The sequence below is a fragment of the Pyrus communis genome, chromosome 4 (assembly GCF_041283825.1).
Source record: "Pyrus communis isolate YQ-2024b chromosome 4, ASM4128382v1, whole genome shotgun sequence".
Lineage (NCBI taxonomy): Eukaryota > Viridiplantae > Streptophyta > Magnoliopsida > Rosales > Rosaceae > Pyrus > Pyrus communis.
The window spans coordinates 13,565,388-13,583,978 of record NC_142568.1 but is presented as its reverse complement, the minus strand read 5'-3'; the positions used below and the strand labels follow the sequence as shown (position 1 = coordinate 13,583,978).

The window sequence follows — 18,591 nt, the reverse complement described above, 5'->3', positions numbered from 1 at the left end:
TACTAGTTAGCATTAAAGTAGTTGATAGCAATCGGGTGTTTAAGACAAAGAGAACAAATCAATCTATGCTGAGGAAAGAAGATGTGGTCTGCAAATTGAACAAATTGATCTATGGTTTAAAAAAGGCTTCAAGACAATGGTTTTTGAAATTTGACCAGGTAGTTACTTCACAAGGATTTGTTGAAAACAGGATGGATGATTGTATCTATCTTAAGTTCAAGGGATCCAAGTTCATTTTTCTTGTCTTATATGTTGATGACATCTTGTTTGTAAGTTTAGATGTGCAACTATTGAAAGAGACTAAAAGCATGCTAAGTTGAAACTTTGAAATGAAGGATCTTGGGGAAGCTCATTATGTTCTGGAAATTGAGATTGTGACAGATAGAAAACAAAAATTCCTTGGTTTATCTTAGAAAGGCCACATAGAGAGGGTACTTAACAGGTTTAACATGGAAAGTTGCAACAAGGCTGATGTTCTAGTGAATAAGGGTGATAAGTTTTCTCGAGATCAATGTCCCAGGAATGAACTTGAGACTAAGTTAATGAAGATGAAACCGTATGCTTCATTAGTTGGTAGTCTTATGTATGCTAATGTCTGCACTAGACCTGATTTGGCTTTCATTGTTGGACTTTTGGGAAGATTTCAATCAAATCCTAGAGAAGCTCACTGGGTGGCAGCCAAGAAGGTGTTGAGATATTTACATAGAACTAAAAGGTTTATGTTAGTAGTTATGGGCCTAGTGATTCATTAAAGTTGATTGGATTTACTAATTCTGATCTTGTTGGGGATGTGGATGAAAGAAAATCAATTGGTGGATATATTTTTAAGCTAAGTGGAGGTGCTGTGTCATGGAAGAGTACTAAGTAAACTATAGTGTCAACTTCAACTATGGAAGCTAAGTTTGTAGCATGTTTTGAGGGGATGAAGCAAGTTGTTTGGCTCAAAAACTTGATTGCTGATATGAAGCATGTGGATTCAGTTAAAAGGCCTATAAAGATGTTCTACGACAACAATGCTGTTATATTTTTCTCAAAGAATAACAAAAGAACTTCAACTTCAAGGTTAATGGATATGAAGTTCCTTAAAGTTAGAGAAATGGTCAAGAAAGGGGAGATTGATATTCAGTACTTATTTACTGGTGCAATGATTGTAAATCCTCTTACTAAAGCCTTGCCAAACAATGTATACAAAGAGCATGTTACACATATAGGGGCTGCAGAGTCTTTTGAACAATGGGAATGAACTGCCTCCAAAATTGGAAGATTGTTGTTTCATTAGTGTATTGAGGCAGTAGGTCTTCACAATTAGGTAGTTTGTTTGTTTGAAGTTGGTAGTATTTGTTTAGCAAGTTTTATAGCTTATTTTGGTTTTTCAATAAGTGTTCAACTCTTCCAATAATGTGATCAATTGTTCCAAAAAACAAGTTTTGTTCAATAATAGTAAGTTTGCTAGAAAATCAATTTTGTGATTTTGATTGATGTATACTTATTAGAATTATTGATATATCGATTTGGTTAATGAATATAGTCATTAACTAAGAGCTTAATGCTATTGAGTTGAGAGCTGTTTCACATAAGTGGGAGTTATATATTTTTGTACTCTGCACTTTGGTTCACATAAGTGTTGATTGCAAATTGAATATGCAGTGATTGTTGAATGGTTTCTGTAATGTACAGAGTAGGTTCTTCAGTTCCTATTGTTGAATGGTTTCTGTAATGTACATAGTAGGTTCTTCAGTTCCTTACTTTGAAATGCATAACTATATATATAGTATGTGAGTATGAATGTGGCATGAATAAAACTTAGTGATCACTTCTATAAATCTTAAATACTGGTTGTTGTGTTTCATACTCAAGTGGGAGAATGTAAGATTATAAGTATGATATACATGATAGAGCTAGTCATAATGTTTGAGATTGATATGGAAAAGTCTTGATTAAAGCCATTTGGTTGTCCTCAATGTTTTAGGATAACAGAATTGAGAGAAAAGTTCAAATTGGTTTTGGAAGAGAACTTAGTATTGGAACTTTGTAAGGTCTCATAATTCTTTATGGTTTGTATAGTTTGAATCCTAGTTTAATTATAACAGGGAATGGACGGAGGAGTACTATATATAGCTTAAACTACTATTCTTGCGATCAGTGGCTTATTTTGTTCTAAGACCTATTGATTAGAAGAGCTATTATTATCGCAAAAGAGGAAAAGGTTTTGAGCATAGAAGCTGCAATGGCTTCTTCATCAGGATCGAATAATGCAGGTATGTTTTAAGGCTCTGGTTCTTGAGTATGTTCAATAAAAGGTTTGTATAAGTTGTGATTCAATTGGATGAATTCATGTTCCTTGGATAAGAAGTCATAAACTTGTTCTTACACTACTTACTCAAACTCAAACTAGAATTAGTTAAACTCACATTAATCTTTTAAGAGGAGACATGTGACTTAGTTCACTACAAAATTAATTATGATTCTAAATCTGCGAAACTAGCTAGGTGGATATGTAACTGTTAACCCTAAAAACTACCAAGCCTACGTGACGCGTAGGTCAAGTAACTAATAAGCTAACTACGTCATTCGGTTGTGTGCAAGGCATGCCAACTCGTCCGCCGAGTTCGACCGGGGAGTAAAATATGTTGATAGGGCGTTGGGCACGTTGCTGACTTCTTGATCCTGTGACTGCAGTCGAGGAAGGAACGTGTCTTGGCCTATAGGTTCTACAACCTGAAGATAAGGTTGCTAGTTCTATGAAATTCACAAATCGTTAGCGCCGGGTTCAGTCACATTGATTATATTTGTGAAAGTGTAAGCACGCCGAATTGGTACTAGACTATATGGACACAAATACTCAAAATAGATGTATGTCTTGATAGTAAATGTGGTTCGATCGTCGGAATGCTGAACTCTAAAGTGTACTTGTGAATATCCAATCATAAAACAACTCAGCATTCAACATGCCGAGCCTAGTAACTTGTAACACCTCATTTCGCCGAGAAGGTTGATAAGATGACCTCTACCAATAAGGACTCGAAAATCCTTGTCGATTGAGACTTGGATAGGTAATCAGTGGGTCTCGAAGCAGTGTTGTTTATCCAAAATGAAGGTGCTTCTTGATCAGCTGATTCTATGGCTCCAGTGTTGTTTATCCAAACTGAAGATGTTGCCGATTGCCTTCACAGTACTGTTTACCCAAACTGAAGATGTGTTGGCGGAAGAAAGGGGAGAAGGATAAAATCTTAGGTTGTTGAGAAGCTTTATACAGGGCAATTTGTGTGTTGGATTGGTGGCCTTGAATGATGCACTTCCTCCTCAATTTATAGTAGCAAACCCCTTCATGGCCGAGTTAGAATCGTACTTGGATTAGATGTCCTCAACCCAATTTGATTAGATTTTTGCCAATCCTAGCTCCAATAGGACTTTGAACCAAACTCCATAACAAACCAGATTCATCTCTTGATCCCAAGCACCATTGGCTTCAAAACTCCTTGTTTCACTAGGAATTGACTACTTCACCCTTTATCTAAACTAATCCTCTTCGCAACAGGATTCGACCGATCTTAACTGGACGGTCCACAAGAAAATTCTAGATAAATGCCATTGGGCCGAGAATAATCCCTGGCTCGGCCCAAAATAATATTTTGAGCCCAAACAATAACATATAAAGATTATATATCAAAGATCATTATTGTTTATATATTTATGTTGTTTCTAACTTTGTATTCTAATTTGTAGACAATATCAGTAATTAATCTAACAAATTTAGACTTAAGTCTAATTAGTGCAGCCTAATTAGTAATGAGTGGGTCAACCATCTAAACTGTCTTAGTGGGATGAATAGAGTGGTCACTGAGTTGTGAGTGGAGGGCTCACATCTTTCATGCATTTTATCTTACGACTTTAGAGTTTAGAGTCGCATCCTCTCCATGCAATGCAGGTGGCCCTCAAACTCAAAGGCAGGCAGGCTGCTCAAACATACTAATAAAGACTATAGATTTAGATATACTTGAATAATATACACCATACATACATATATATATACTAAAATATACATACACACATACATACATACATACATACATACATATATATATATATATATATATATATATATGGATTAATTGGGGACAACATTAAAGTCACACACATGGAGAACAGGTTGGCGGAGGCGGATGCAGAGCCGGCTGGGCTGCCGATGCCGGCGCAGCCACTTGATTACATGATGTGATTTGTAACATTCGTAAAAGCTTCTCAAGTAATTAAATTTAAAAACATAACAATGGGCTAGCATTAAGACTCATATAAATGGTCCACGAAACGGCTATTTATAGTAAATTCTTGAGCTGGCCTGGCGGGACTGCTGGGTTATGGGGGTTTTCTGGGTTCCCATCCCCAAAACCAACACCACCCCATGCTCAAATCAAACTTCCATTTTTTTAATCGTTTCAAGGAACTTTGGTCTTGTTATTTTCTTTTATTACCACGCACCTATATATGAGTCTATGACTTAGCTAGCTAGGTGCTGCCTTCACTCTTTCAGTAGAAGAGAAAATCCCTGCTACCCGTTTCATCATACGTCTCACATATATGTCTTTCTCTTTATTATAACTTATTTTTCGATATGCATTTGCTAATGTAAATGTTTTTGGAAACTATTATTAGCATTCTAAAAATTTTATTATATACTTCTCATCACAAATGTATTTTTTATTTTTTTTAATTATAGAAAGTTCAAAATGCAAAATGAGATTTTAGAGTATAAATAACAATTTTTGGTTTTTTTTTTTAGTTATAGCGGAGGATCCTGAAAGTTGAACATATCCTACTCTGATCTATCACCTATCCAACAATATTTTCAGTGCTTATGTATGTCTTTTCTTGATGATATTGGGGATAGAGGAATCAAACACGCGACTTTTATACAAACTTATGGCGCGATAAATATTTTAGTGTACATACATAATCTAATAGCTAGAAAGATGTCCTTATTTTATGCATTAGCCAAATATTAGACGTAACACTGTTTTGAGGAAACAGTTTTTTAGTGCTAATCACATTTTACACATTTTGGTTCGGAGTGATTGTTTAAATTATGTCATGAGTTTCAATATTTGCACATTGCCTTATGAGATTTTTAAAATATATACATATAACATATTTTCTTTTCCATATATACATTTGATTGTTCGGTTTTGCGTTACGATGACGATGTGAGAAGCTTGAGACTAATTTTTGAGTTAACGTGAAAATTACACTTGTACCATATAGACCAAAACTAGTCATCATGCAGATTTGGCTTCTCGGTTTCTCCTCAATCAATGCTTCATATCTAAAACTATAACCAATCACATAATTTGGTTCCAATGGTATAAGTGTAGCTTCTACACAACCTAGAAACAAGTCTCACATCTGCCACATCATCAGTTTAATGGATTCATACAATAAAATAGATGAATAATATAAATTGATATGATTCCAAAACCTCAGGATTTAATGTAAGAAAATTAATATTTCGTGATTCATTTTGAAAAATCACCTAAATTGATTAAGAATGTAAAATGCAGTTGAGCCATTTCTTTATTAATCAACGGATGAACAACAGTGGACATGTAAGATTTCAAAGCCTTGCTATGGGTGTGGACAAGTTATATGTTGAAGCTCTGTCTGTCTGTACTGTGTGATTTTATTTGAGATTGACAAAGTACAGGCGGACATAGCATCAACTGAACCCTAACGGCAAAATTTAACAAGTTCAAAAAATTCCAACCCAAGCCCAACTCACACTTTTCCATGACGTCCAAACAGTTACAACTTAGGTTCAAGAGGATTCAGTTTTTTGGAGCCCAAGCTAAAACTTATGGCCTTTTCTGAGAACATTTGTAGACGTGGCGAAAAGCCGAGTCGGAGTGGAAAGGAAGGTGACAGCAAAACACAAGGGAAACAAGAGTGAGTCTAAATCGCAACCCCAGTTGGAGCCACTGTAACTGTTTGAACCGCTTCCTTCTCCCCTTCACTTCTTGCTTTAGACTCGCTACTTCTCTCTCTCTCTCTCTAAACTTTGAAAGTATTTTCCACAAATGATAAGCATGCCACGTTCACTGTCGCTCACATTTTCACCGAAGTCTTTATCTGATCGGCATTTCTTGCTTCACTTAATAATTTCATGATTCCAAGCTTGCCCATTTTACAAAACCACCACCAGAACTCATGGCTTGCATGAAGCTTGGAGCTAAGTCTGAAGCATTCCATCGCGAAGGCCAAACTTGGTAACCCCTTTTTCCATATGCTCTGGTGCACTATTACAAACCAATGGATATAATCGATGAACTAGAAATTGCCCATCTGGTGTTTGCTTGTTGTACTCGGTAATATGTAAGAAGCAAGAAAGTTTAGTACTTTGATTATATATGCATGTGTTAATTACGTATAATTTGGAAACCCCCTTGATAGAGAATTCATTAGCAACAGAAAGTAGCTACGGGTTTTGTTTATATGAACGTGAAGTGAACCCATTTATTGGATTAGAGTCCTGCTAGCTACCGACCACATGGGGTTTGTATAAAGACTAGCAAGGATGGATTCTTTTGAGGACTATTATGAGGTCTCCTGCAATGTATTTGATTCTGTGATAATTAATGCTATTGAGTTATGACTATATTAGGTGATTTAAGTTATGTTTATATGGATCTGATTTGTGTTTCTCATTCAGGCTTTGCACAACTGGGCTTCCGAGCGATGTTGTGATTCAAGTTGGGGAAATGTCTTTTCACCTCCACAAGGTGCATTTTGTTTGATATATCTTGCCAGTTGAAAACAATAACATTTTGTGTGTGTTTGTGCACGCGCATCATTGTATTGATTTCCATTTGCTCTGTGTACACTTGTTTTGTAATTTTCTTATTTAGTCGGACTTTTATTGGGGTGCGAGCTATGCTCTCATTTTAGTACTCATGTTGGCCATTACTGCAGTTTCCGTTGCTTTCTAAAAGTGGGCTACTAGAGAGGCTTATCGAAGAGTGTTCTAGTGAGGAAGGATCTTCTTGTGCCTTGCAACTTCATGGTGTGCCCGGGGGAGCTAAAGCATTTGAGCTTGTAACCAAATTCTGCTATGGCGTCAAAATAGAACTGACTGCTATGAACGTAGTCATCCTTAGATGTGCAGCAGAATACCTCCAAATGACTGAAGATTACGAACAAGGAAATCTCATTGTGCAAACAGAGGTTTTCCTTACTGAAGTCTTCAGCAATTGGAGAGACTCCATAGTAGCTCTTGAAACATGTGAAGAAGTTCAACAATATGCCGAAGAGCTCCACATTGCTTCACGATGCATTGATTCCTTGGCTATCAAAGCTTGTGCAGATCCAAAGTTATTCAGTTGGCCTATATTATCAGGAGAAAATGACATGAAGAACCCAACAGCATCATGGAACGGAATAACTTCTGATGATGCTAAGCCCCAACCTCTCGCTGATGATTGGTGGTATGAAGATGCATCCTTACTTAGCTTACCTCTCTATAAGCGATTGATTCAAGCTGTCGAATTGAAAGGAATGAGGCCTGAGAGTATTGCCGCTTCTCTCATATTCTATGTTAGAAAGTATCTCCCCTTGATGAATAGACAGTCGAGCTTTCATGACACAAATTATGTAAACTCAGGCACCACCATTTCTAACATTTCTGAGGCAGACCAGAGGGCTCTACTTGAAGATATCATGGGGTTACTTCCTCATAAGAAAGGAGTCACATCCTCCAAGTTTCTCCTTAGGCTGCTACGAACGGCTATGATCTTACATGCAAGTCCGTCATGCAGAGAAAATTTGGAGAAAAGGGTAGGTGCCCAGTTGGACCAAGCCGTGCTCATAGATCTTCTCATACCAAATATGGGCTATTCTGTAGAGACTCTTTACGACATAGACTGCATTCAGAGGATTCTTGATCATTTCATGTCGGTAAACCAGGCTTCACTTGCATCATCTTCCCCATGCATAATCGAAGAGGGGCAACTAATGACTGGCACTGATCCACTGACACCTATTACTATGGTAGCCAGTCTGGTGGATGGATACCTTGCCGAGGTAGCGCCAGATGTTAATTTGAAGTTACCAAAATTTCAGGCACTTGCTGCTGTCATCCCTGAATATGCCCGGCCGGTGGATGATGGCATATATCATGCAATCGATGTTTTCTTGAAGGTAAATCAAACTTAAGTGCATGGCGTATGAACTTATCTTCATGACATAATGATATTTAGTTTCACCTTAGATATAGTTTGGCGAAAATGTCGCTGGTTTCTTGTTTCTGAAGTTAGATTTCTATTTAGCTAGAATTCTGTGAATAGCATTTCACTGTAAATTTTACATCAGCCGGTCCATATGTGACCGTCATCAGTACTCGAAAAATTCCCAATTTTTAAACTAGGACATTACTAATATGTTACTATAACCAGGCGTAACATACATTGTTGGGGTAATATTTTTCTACGACTTTGGTGTCCTGATCATGCATGCTAACAACATTGCATTTTTCACAACCTCAGGCACATCCTTGGCTTACAGATGCTGAAAGGGAGCAACTCTGCAGACTCATGAACTGCCAGAAGCTTTCTCTGGAAGCCAGTACGCATGCAGCTCAGAACGAGAGATTACCTCTTCGAGTAATTGTTCAAGTCCTTTTCTTTGAACAGCTTCGACTCCGCACGTCAATTTCTGGCTGGTTCTTTGTTGACAATCTTGAGAACTCACAAAATCCCAGCGTAAACCTTGGGCTCCCCGCCAAAAATGATGTGTCCGGTCAAGTGGACGCTCCACAAGACCAAGCTGTGGGTTTCGATCATCATGACATGAGGGAACGTGTATTAGAGCTTCAAAGGGAGTGTTCAAGCATGAAGAAGGAGCTCCAGAAGCTGGTCAAGACCAAGAGAAGTTGGAGCATCCTTCCCATAAGGTTAGGTTTTAGAAAAAAGTTGGAGCCTTGCAATCCGAAAGAATCGAAGCCCACAGATCGGATTCCGGTACCAACATCATGCTGCAATGGACAACAAACTCATGAAAACAGCTAGTGAGTGGCTCTCTTTCAACCTCAAGCCCTAATTTTTGTTTTAAATTTTTTATTCAATATATTCCATTATTTCTTGAATGGTAGAAGTTGCTTAATCTCTTGCATCTGTAAATTGGATTAAGTGGTGCATTGTTTAGAAGAAGTTAGGTTGTTATTCAATTCAATCAAATTATTTACCTTGTTGAACATAGGTGGCTGAAATTAAAAAGAATTTAATTTCATAAGATCTTTTATTTAGACCTTGAGTCTTATTATTCACACTTCTACTGTAAATGTTAGAAATTCGCTACCTCATATAAGTTGAGTTTGCTTGAGTTGGGCCGATACTAGCACGGTAAACTGCAAACATTGCATGGTCTAATCCGTTATTCTAACCTATGAGGCCCGAAATAGAAGATAAGTACAAACTATATGGATCAAAATCATAATTCTTCGTCTTCAAAAGGAAAAGAAATATTGAAGAATTGGTCAATGCACCATGTCACGACAACCCAGCACACGTGTCACGTCTCACAGGTTCACACGATTTACATCTATGAGTCCTTGCTACAACTGTAGAAATGGAATCCGATAATGTCCTATTCGAACTGGTGTCATAGATTGAATTTCCTGGAGATTTTCTCGTACATTTTCAGCCTAACTGGGTCTGAGAAACTTTCTCAAAAAATGAACACTTGTTTCCCTCTTTTTCAATAAAGCTTTGGGCCTATTGGCAAAATCATAACAGATAGGACTGCAGTGTAGGAGTTTTGTCCTTTTACTCTTATTCCTAATGTTTCCACCATCGTTTGATCAACACCATCTCTCTTTGTCCCATCTTTGAATTTTTCACACTGGAAGTTTGAAAAAGAACCTCTACCAAGAAACTCCAAAAATTGACCCCTCAAGGGCTCAAATCAACAAGAGCTTTGGATGTGATCGGACATATACCTCTCTCTCTTACACGTGACGAGTGAAATAGAGAAAAAGAGTTGTATTCTTGTTACTGTATGGTGTGATTTGGTAAGTGAGATAAAGAGTGGAGAATAGAGTTACGTGATGATTAAGATAGAAAGAGAGGTAGTATGGTCACATTAGTTATAGAGAATGATACGTTTCCAATTACATGCATGGTGCCACATGATGAGTGTCCATTGAGAGAGAGGACTATATTTCTAGTTACATGTATGGTGTCTTGTGATGAGTGAGAAAGATAAAATATAGAGTTACGTGATGAGCGAGATAAATGAAATAGCAGGGTCACATAATGAGTGAGAGAAAAAAAGAGATATATTTTCAATTACTAGTTAAATTACTAAATCAATGATAGAGCGACACGAGAATATATCCCCTTTTCACAAGTAAGAATCTTACACAGTTAGTGGAATCAACCACAGGCACCTAGAAGAAACTGGGTCCTAACTGTCCCAGAAAATTGGCCTTTTACTTTTCTATGTACATAACAAGTGGCCCTCCATAGGCCACAAGTCACATGTCATTGTCCCATTCGTCCGACAGCATAGGGAACCCCTTTGTTTTTCTCAAGATTGGCCCCCTTTCCTCCAAATTCCAATCAAACATTTACTTGACAAATGACTCACACCTTTGGTTTGTTGGCTCTTGGTGTTGGCCTTAGCTTCCCAACCTTAGCAGAAAAGCATTGCTTGAAAAGATGGGACTCTATCTGTGTCTGCAAACAACAATTGCCAACCTCTTTCTTTCCTTCTTTCTTTGTTAGTCCTTCTAAATGGGACCATTGGTTCTGTTTTTCCAACAACGTGTTAATGCATTGTCAACCCATTTGCTCATTTCACTGATACAAGCAATATTATGGGAGGAGAATTGAACACGGTACCCCGAATGCAGAGATACATGGTATTAATCGCTTGAGTTACAGACTGCTTGCGGTAAGACACAACAAAGTGAAAACAAAAGCATATATGCTGAACAATAAATGTATAAATTAGTTAATATAGGGGAAGGTTCACAAAAGCCTCAAGTGCTGTTCGGTTACTTACAAGTTAAGAAATGGGAAGGAAACTTCCACAAACATAGAATATTGAAGCTTCACATAGTGAGGTCAATTCCAATAATTTACATTGGAAAAACAAAAACAAAAAAATAGATTCCCATATCTGAAATTTAGAGTTCTACAAATTAGCCTCTTCAACTTCCAAAATTCCAACAAGCTTTAGTGCTTTAGCGGTTGAATGCCTGCCTTGCAAGCCCATAATATCACCTGGAGATGTCATATTCTTGTGTGTAGCCAAGCTGCTCTATCTCCCAATTCAACTTTGGAGCAACTCTTTCGTGACACGGGACATAATCCTGCACCACCGAAAGTAACTAAACATCAAAACAAATTTTCAAGCCAAGCGATGTGCTCCCGTCCCCTTGCATAAGAGTTCGAATCCCTCTCTATCCCGTAGATTAGAGTATTTTAAACAGTGTTTTGAAATTACCTCCAGTTTCTTCACCAGCTCCTTGGCTGTTGGTGCCGATATAATTATGTGGCGTGCGCTCGGGCTAACAAATCCCTCTTCCACGGCCTTGTCGATGAACGACAGCAAGGAATTGTAGTATCCATCGACATTCAGCAATCCCACCTGCACACAGACAAGAACGATAGGTGGATAAGCCTAAAAAGTTGACGAGTTTTACGTTCAACTAGTAATAAAAATGCAGAAAAAAGGGAATTACTGGCTTGTCATGAATTCCAAGCTGAGCCCATGTGATGACTTCAAGTAACTCTTCCAGAGTTCCATAACCACCTGCAGCGAAAAACTAAATCAGCTTTTGCAGTCCCAGAAGCCTCACAGTTCACACACGTCTTCCATTGGTAATAGTCAAGTTAACACGTACGTAATGAAAGAGATAAGCACAATAAAAGAAACAATCGGGATAGGTAAGATTCTCTCCCACGGAATAGAGGGGCAAAACAAGACAACTAGTACTAGGATAAGGACAAGGAAAGGGTAAAAAGAGATTCGAAAATACCGACTTGTTCCGTCTGGACTTTTTAACCTTGGTGTAATGTTTTGACCATGGAATATGAATACTTACACTTTTACTGTTACATTTTTACTGTCAAAAACATATGCTTGCAGAGGGATTTTTTTTTATTATTTATTTTAAAGACGGATATCCTAAACTAAAAATTTACACCGAGGAAAATTCAAACTCAAATGCAAGGAAAACTCCGGATGTCGGTGTATGAATGGAAGTGGTGAGCATCAGGTGCAGGTGCAGGTGCTCGTTGGCAAACCCAATTGGTGCAAGTCAATATATACAGCTAACGACTATATTTAGCTAAACAGGATATTAACCCGCACAAGCAGAGGCAGATTTCCTCAGAAAGCCTGTATATAATTTTCAGTGTAAGATGTTGACGTGTCATGCTCTGGGGACTCTTTGATGAGTTGCTCTCTTAATCAGGGTGTTTCTTGGGTTTTGTGTTAGAGGAATTTTTCATAATTTACAAATTTATACAATCACAATCTCAATCAACATTGTCAACTATCGGTGCTTTCATACCACAAAACACAGATTGTTTCAACAGTAAATTATCAACATTTTTTTTACATTTTCTCTTGCCAAATCTTTGTGCTTCAATGTTTTGTCATGTACTCAGTTCGGGAAGGATAAAAAGCTTCCGCTTATTTCCAATTTTGTTTGTTGGGTTTTGATCTCTTTTAGTCTAAATTCGAGTTTTCCTGATATAAGTTCTCGTCTGTTATGCATTGCATATCCAACGACAGTACCATTGAACTTTGTATAGTAAAATTTTCCGTCTCAATACTATTCACAAGAACTAAAAAGTGGACTTGCATGCTAAAATTGGTAAAATTAAAGCCATGAAGGACCGTACGTTTTTTGATATGTTTAAGAATTCTGGTGTGTGTGTGAGAGAGAGAGAGAGAGAGATTGGTTGAGGACTTATACTAACCGGGCAAGGCAATAAAAGCATCCGAGTGCTTAGCCATCTCTGCCTTTCTTTGATGCATGCCTGCAACTGCCTTCACTTCCCCCACAGTCTCACCAGTTATCTGCAAAATGGCATCAATGCACACGACAAAACAAACAAACTAAACAATTAGAGAGAGAAAGAAGGGAGAGGGAGATTTGTAGGTTTGTGCAGCAACGGAATGATGAGTTGCAGAAATGATGGACTCAATGCAAAAATTTGAACCCCAGCCAGTAGTTTTGAGATGTAAGACTAAACAAAGTTCGATACATAGAAAATGCCAAGACAGAAAAGCACAAGAAGCAAAGTTACTTTATAGCTCAAGTGAGCACGGCATGACGAATATTTTATACAACTTCGGAGTGTCTGATACTTCGACTGATTTGGCCGTTAGGTCTTGGTAATTATATCTTTTAACCAATGATCTAACAGTAACCCGCCCGGAGTCTAAGATACCGGAAGTACACTAGAAACTCAAAAGAATCAGAAATGTGGGGTATTATTATTAGGGTTATTGGGCTAGTGCCAAGTACTCGAGTGTGTAATGGATAAGCCTCCCCAACCAAAGCATCCATTGAAGAAGAAACAGAATTCTAGGGAGCCAAACAGAAAATAACACAACCCAAAAGCAAGAAAACAAAACCCAAAAGGGAGAAAAACAAAATGAACCAGAAAACAGTAGCTAAAAGTGCTCACATCATCCCCACTTAGAAGAAAAGAGAAAAGCAAGTGACTAAAAAGAAAGAACAGAGCAAAGCAAGTGATTAAAAAGAAAGAACAGAGCATTAATCTTAATCCCTATAAATATACACACATATAACAATGTGTTTATATATATATATATATTGTATTCTTTGCAACCGGAAAGTTGAAAGACTTTTATGTGGCTGGAGGAAACATACCTCTCGAGGCATGAGCGTCTTGGGAATAACTCTGCAGGGGGAGACGAAATCAGTACGCAATGCAGAACTAAACCAACCATAATTCTTTCTTAATCCCTTTTTTCTTTTAATAATCTGAGATTTGATAAAATAAAAGTACCCAATGACATGGCGACCACCATCATGAACAGCTTGTGAAACCAAACCCATCAGTCCTATGCTGCCCCCTCCATACACCAGATCAATGTTCCTTGAAACCTTCAACAAAAATGTTCAAGTTATGAGTTTATAGAGAGAGAGAGAGAGAGCAACATTTTTTTGGCATGCAGTCTGCTAAAATTTCTCCAAAACTCTCATGACCCAAGCGACAGACAAGTTAAAATCATAATGTGGTTGTCCCAATAAAAACAGAACAAGTTAACATGAAAACATTACAAAAACACAAAGATGATCAGCTAATTCCAAGCAAAACCCATCTCACAAAACAAGAAACAAACACAAAAACGTGCTCACAAATCACATTCAAATCCAAATGAGCGAAAAATTCAAAAAACTTTTCCAAGAACCCATGCGTCAAGAAACCGGCATAAAAATGTATTTGAACCTATATGCTCTCCCCTCTAAACCCAAGTTCGAATCACTCTCCACGTAGTTTAGATAAATTTAAATGTATAATATCCTATCGCCTTTCAAAAGAAAAAGAAGAAGAAGAAGCCATCGTTATATACCAGTTCTTTGCCAAGCTCAATGGCAGCATCCTGGTAGCTGCTCTTCTTCCCTTGGCTGCTCCCACAAAACACACAAATCCTCCTAAACCTGGATTGCTGCTGCATTTCACTCTCAATCTCCATTTCTCTCAACTTTTTCAGTCACTTTACAAAATCTAATGAATAATTTAAGACAACTTTTTCTTTTTCCTTTTGCCAGTTCCTCTGTCTCTGTTTTGCTTCTGACCTCTGTGTTCCAGGAAAAAAGAAAATTCAACTCAGAAAAACCTCCCAACTTTGTGTTGGTGGTGCCGTTTCTCTACATGCGTATTTATAAGCCCCCCTCGCACGTGAGTGCCTCTTCAGCACGCTTGAAGCTCACACCGTTTGCAAACACACACACACACACACACAAGTGCACAACTACAAACATTGGCACGCGTGGACCACTCTGTTTTTATTTGTGTTTTTCTTGATTTTTTTACATTTTTTAATGTCACCCCTTTGTTGATTTCGTGATCATAAAAATTAGGGCATAAATAAAGTTGTCCCAATTTTTTATTTACGAAATATCTGTTTTGTTTTATTTTTCTCCGGAGTAATGTTTGAAAATTGAAAGTAAAATAGAAAGAATGAGAGTGCTATTAGATTGTCAATGAACTGAACTATCAACTATACAAGAGAGGTCGTTCTTTATACACAAGGATTGAAGGGTTTGACTTGTTACAACTTGGAAGCTTACAACGTGTAGAGGACTCACACATATGCAACTAAAGTTCGATTCTTGCGTTTCTCTTTTCTTATGTTATGATAAGAATACAACTACATAGCGATGGGAAATTAGTCAATAGCTACTGCAACGCCCCTTGTAAAGTGTAAAACCCATTTTGAGATTAATGACAATAATGCTCGGTTCATTAACCTACGAAACTAATTAGAGAAGAACGATTATTCCTAAAATCATTATCATGGGAGGGCCTCGTTTGGTCTCTAGGATTACAAACTTTTTTTTTTTTCTTTTCATGAGTAATCCAATATATCTAAATTGGACACAATTTTTTCATTTCTTCCTTCTACGAACATTGAAAATAATAATCTATCCGTTTCAGTCCAATCATCCATACCAAACTAAGCTTAAATCTCAATAATGTATGTCGTGCATGAGGATTATGGAAGCGTTTAACATGATTGAGAGAGGGAGTGAGTTTTGTATTAAAACTTTTCCGTGCGAGTATATATTGACCTTTTTAATTAGAGGAATTTTATCCAACACCACATCATGCTTTACGTCATATAAATTCTTGTTTTAATTTAAAAAATCATGTGGATTATATGCAAATGGTCCAACATTTAGCATGAAGAGAAATATTAAGGAGACTCTCACAAAGTAAGACTCTTCATGGACTCTTTGCCACATCATTCTTTTGGCACATTGTTTTATAATATTGGCATGGGAATTGTGCCACAAAGATGAGGTGACGGAAAGTCGGCGGAGAGTCCATGAACAATCTCACTTTTTTTTTTTTTTGAGAAACGGAACGATATTCATTAAACAACAAAGAATACGTACAAACCTGAGGATAATGTGCATACTGGTCCTCGATAAAAACTTTGCCGGGGATTTCAACCCGATTGAAGGGAAAAAAAGTATCCTGCACAACAATGTAACCTATCCTCAGCTGAACAATAAAAAAATTACATTCCCTCTTCAACTAAAACATCTTGGAGTAAATCCGGAGGCTCCTCAAACCACATAAACTCTTGAGAACTCCCAATGCCCATACGAGCAAGACAATGAGCTGCAGATTGCCCTCCCGCTGCACATGGGTAAACCTCGAGTGAGCCATCCCTTTGAGGATGAATCTAACATCGTTTATTACAGGACCCAAGGATGAGCAATCTTCCCCTTGATCCTTCATTGCCATGAGCATCAAGCTAGAGTCTCCTTAAAAAATAATCTTCTAGCCAATAGGACAATTATTTTTAACCAATAAAACTGCATTTCGAAGAGCAATCAATTCCGCATGAAATGTAGATTGTATCATCTCAATAGGACCTACAGAAGTAGCCAAAAACTCCCCCCAAATGATTACGAATTACCACCCTGAAGCCCCCTCGAATTACCATTTCGACTCCATGGTCCATCAAAATTGCACTTGACCCAACCAACTTTAGGTTTCTGCCACTGCTGCAACTCTCGGCTAGCCTTTTTAGCAGCCCCCTTATGCCATTTATGAAACTCAATCAACCATCCCTTAGTTCTTAGCATGACCTTATGTGGTGGGAGCGAAATACTGTTCTAAACCATATCATTCCTTTGCTTCCAAAGAGCCCAAATCAACATCAAACAAAATTCAAAACCAGATGACTGAAGCTGCAAAGATAACCGATAGATCCAATGCACTAGAGGAAGCCCGTGGTCCATCTCCACCCTTAGTCCCAAACTTTGAAACCGAACTGCCCTCGCCAAGGTACAATCTCGTAAGGCATGCTCGACAGACAAACAAATAGATTAAAACATCCACTAGCATTTCTCTTGGCATGAATACCATTTTTTTTTTCCTTGAAGAGAATACGATATCATTAACTTGTAAAGATTACAAAGTTTCTTGGATGAGGAGATCCAGAATAACGCTAGAAGGCTCTTTAACCCAAACTACTCTTGTCCCAATTGACAATGCTACCTTTTCCAAACAATAAGCAATACCATTATTATTCCTAGAAATGGAAATAGAAGCAGTAAAAAAATTTGCAATATATAAGACATCCCCCACTAACAAATCCATAGCTGAAGCACGATCTACACAAGTATTAATGATGGAAATTTCTTGGGAGGAGTCACTTTCAACTTGAACCTTCTGATAGCCAAGCTTTTGAGCCAGTGCAACTCCATACTTAATCGCTAACAATTCAGCTTGAAGGGCCGACAACACCATGGGAAGAAAACATGCCGATGCTACCACAAAAGATCCATGCACATCTTGAAGTACCGCATCAGCCCCCCCACCCGCTCCTGCAATTTAGTTGCTCCATCCACATTCAATCTCACCAAATCCTTCGCCACCCCTTCATGCCCTGCACCACTACCTTCCCCATACCCAACTCGGGGGAACGGTTGCTGAGCAGCAGGTGTGAGATCTACCGCAACCTGGAATTCCTGCAACCAGGCCACGGCCTGCTGAGGATGACACGCCTGACCCTGACATTCCCCGAACACTAGGGTAGGCACGTGTTGGCTGTCACCCGAAGGTGACGAAGCCGTGTTAGGATGCATGAGATTAACGAATATAAATAAATACTTATAAATTAAAATACAATGAATATGCAACTTAGGAACTTGTTCAGAGCATAAAACTAACTAGAACATTAAAAAGAAAAAAAATATAAAATTGAATGAACAAAGGAATGGGTCTTACACCGAGAGGACTCGAAGATGCTGATGTAGAAGTGCCTTGACGCCTAGATTGTATGCCTTGATTCTAAATCCTGAGGGGGCGCAAAACAAACATGAGTGGACCAAGTTGATATATATATATATATATATATATATATATATATATAATACTGAAACAGTTATCAACATACTAACCCCCAAAGTTTTATGAAAACTCAATAGTATAATATGTAATAGGTTTTCCGAAAACCCTAGCATGCCATAAAACCTTCATAAAACATATATCCTATATAGTGTGCTAAGTAGTGGTGTCATGGTCGCCTGTAGTACTAATATCTCTTGGCCCGAAACCAATAACTATATTTCCCGGCCCGAAGCCAGCAACTATATCTTCCAACCTAAAGCCAACAACTATATATCTCGGCCTGAAGCCAACAACTATATCTCCTGGCCCAAAATCAACATCTATATCTCCCGGCCGAAGCCAATATACAAGTATCATCGCCCGTAGGCAGAACATTGACCACTAGATAAACACAAAAACATTGAATATACTCTTTCTAACATAAATACATATATCTCTAGAACATCTTCAGAGCATATAGTCATCCATCATA

The 18,591-nt window shown here is 37.9% G+C and overlaps 2 protein-coding genes across 3 annotated transcripts; one reads left to right on the top strand and one right to left on the bottom strand.

The window, feature by feature from the left end:
* Positions 1 to 5,947: 5,947 nt before the first annotated feature.
* On the top strand, positions 5,948 to 9,235 carry LOC137721850 (BTB/POZ domain-containing protein At5g03250-like). The gene is made up of 4 exons (XM_068460874.2): positions 5,948 to 6,257; positions 6,701 to 6,770; positions 6,961 to 8,184; positions 8,529 to 9,235. The coding sequence occupies exons 1-4, from the start codon at positions 6,199 to 6,201 to the stop codon at positions 9,048 to 9,050; spliced, it is 1,875 nt and encodes a 624-aa protein (XP_068316975.1). The 5' UTR covers positions 5,948 to 6,198; the 3' UTR covers positions 9,051 to 9,235.
* Positions 9,236 to 10,969: 1,734 nt separating this feature from the next.
* LOC137723533 (cytokinin riboside 5'-monophosphate phosphoribohydrolase LOG3) lies at positions 10,970 to 14,884 on the bottom strand. Of its 2 annotated transcripts, XM_068462734.2 has the most exons (7): positions 14,602 to 14,884; positions 14,034 to 14,131; positions 13,895 to 13,925; positions 12,975 to 13,074; positions 11,729 to 11,799; positions 11,491 to 11,634; positions 10,970 to 11,356 (listed from the first exon to the last, which is right to left on the bottom strand). In XM_068462734.2, the coding sequence occupies exons 1-7, from the start codon at positions 14,722 to 14,724 to the stop codon at positions 11,264 to 11,266; spliced, it is 660 nt and encodes a 219-aa protein (XP_068318835.1). In that variant the 5' UTR covers positions 14,725 to 14,884; the 3' UTR covers positions 10,970 to 11,263. The 2 variants fall into 2 exon arrangements, with proteins under 2 accessions (XP_068318835.1, XP_088548654.1); XM_088692528.1 differs by having other exon boundaries at positions 11,050 to 11,356; positions 13,895 to 14,131; positions 14,602 to 14,866.
* Between the last annotated feature and the right edge of the window lie 3,707 nt (positions 14,885 to 18,591).

Coding starts and splice junctions, on each gene's coding strand:
- LOC137721850 (XM_068460874.2), top strand. CDS start 6,199: ATGGCTTGCATGAAGCTTGGAGCTAAGTCTGAAGCATTCCATCGCGAA. Junction 6,258..6,700: donor CATCGCGAAGGCCAAACTTG/GTAACCCCTTTT, acceptor TTTCTCATTCAG/GCTTTGCACAACTGGGCTTC. Junction 8,185..8,528: donor CAATCGATGTTTTCTTGAAG/GTAAATCAAACT, acceptor TCACAACCTCAG/GCACATCCTTGGCTTACAGA.
- LOC137723533 (XM_088692528.1), bottom strand. CDS start 14,724: ATGGAGATTGAGAGTGAAATGCAGCAGCAATCCAGGTTTAGGAGGATT. Junction 13,075..13,894: donor AGACGCTCATGCCTCGAGAG/GTATGTTTCCTC, acceptor GCCATTTTGCAG/ATAACTGGTGAGACTGTGGG. Junction 11,635..11,728: donor TTGGAATTCATGACAAGCCA/GTAATTCCCTTT, acceptor GTCTGTGTGCAG/GTGGGATTGCTGAATGTCGA.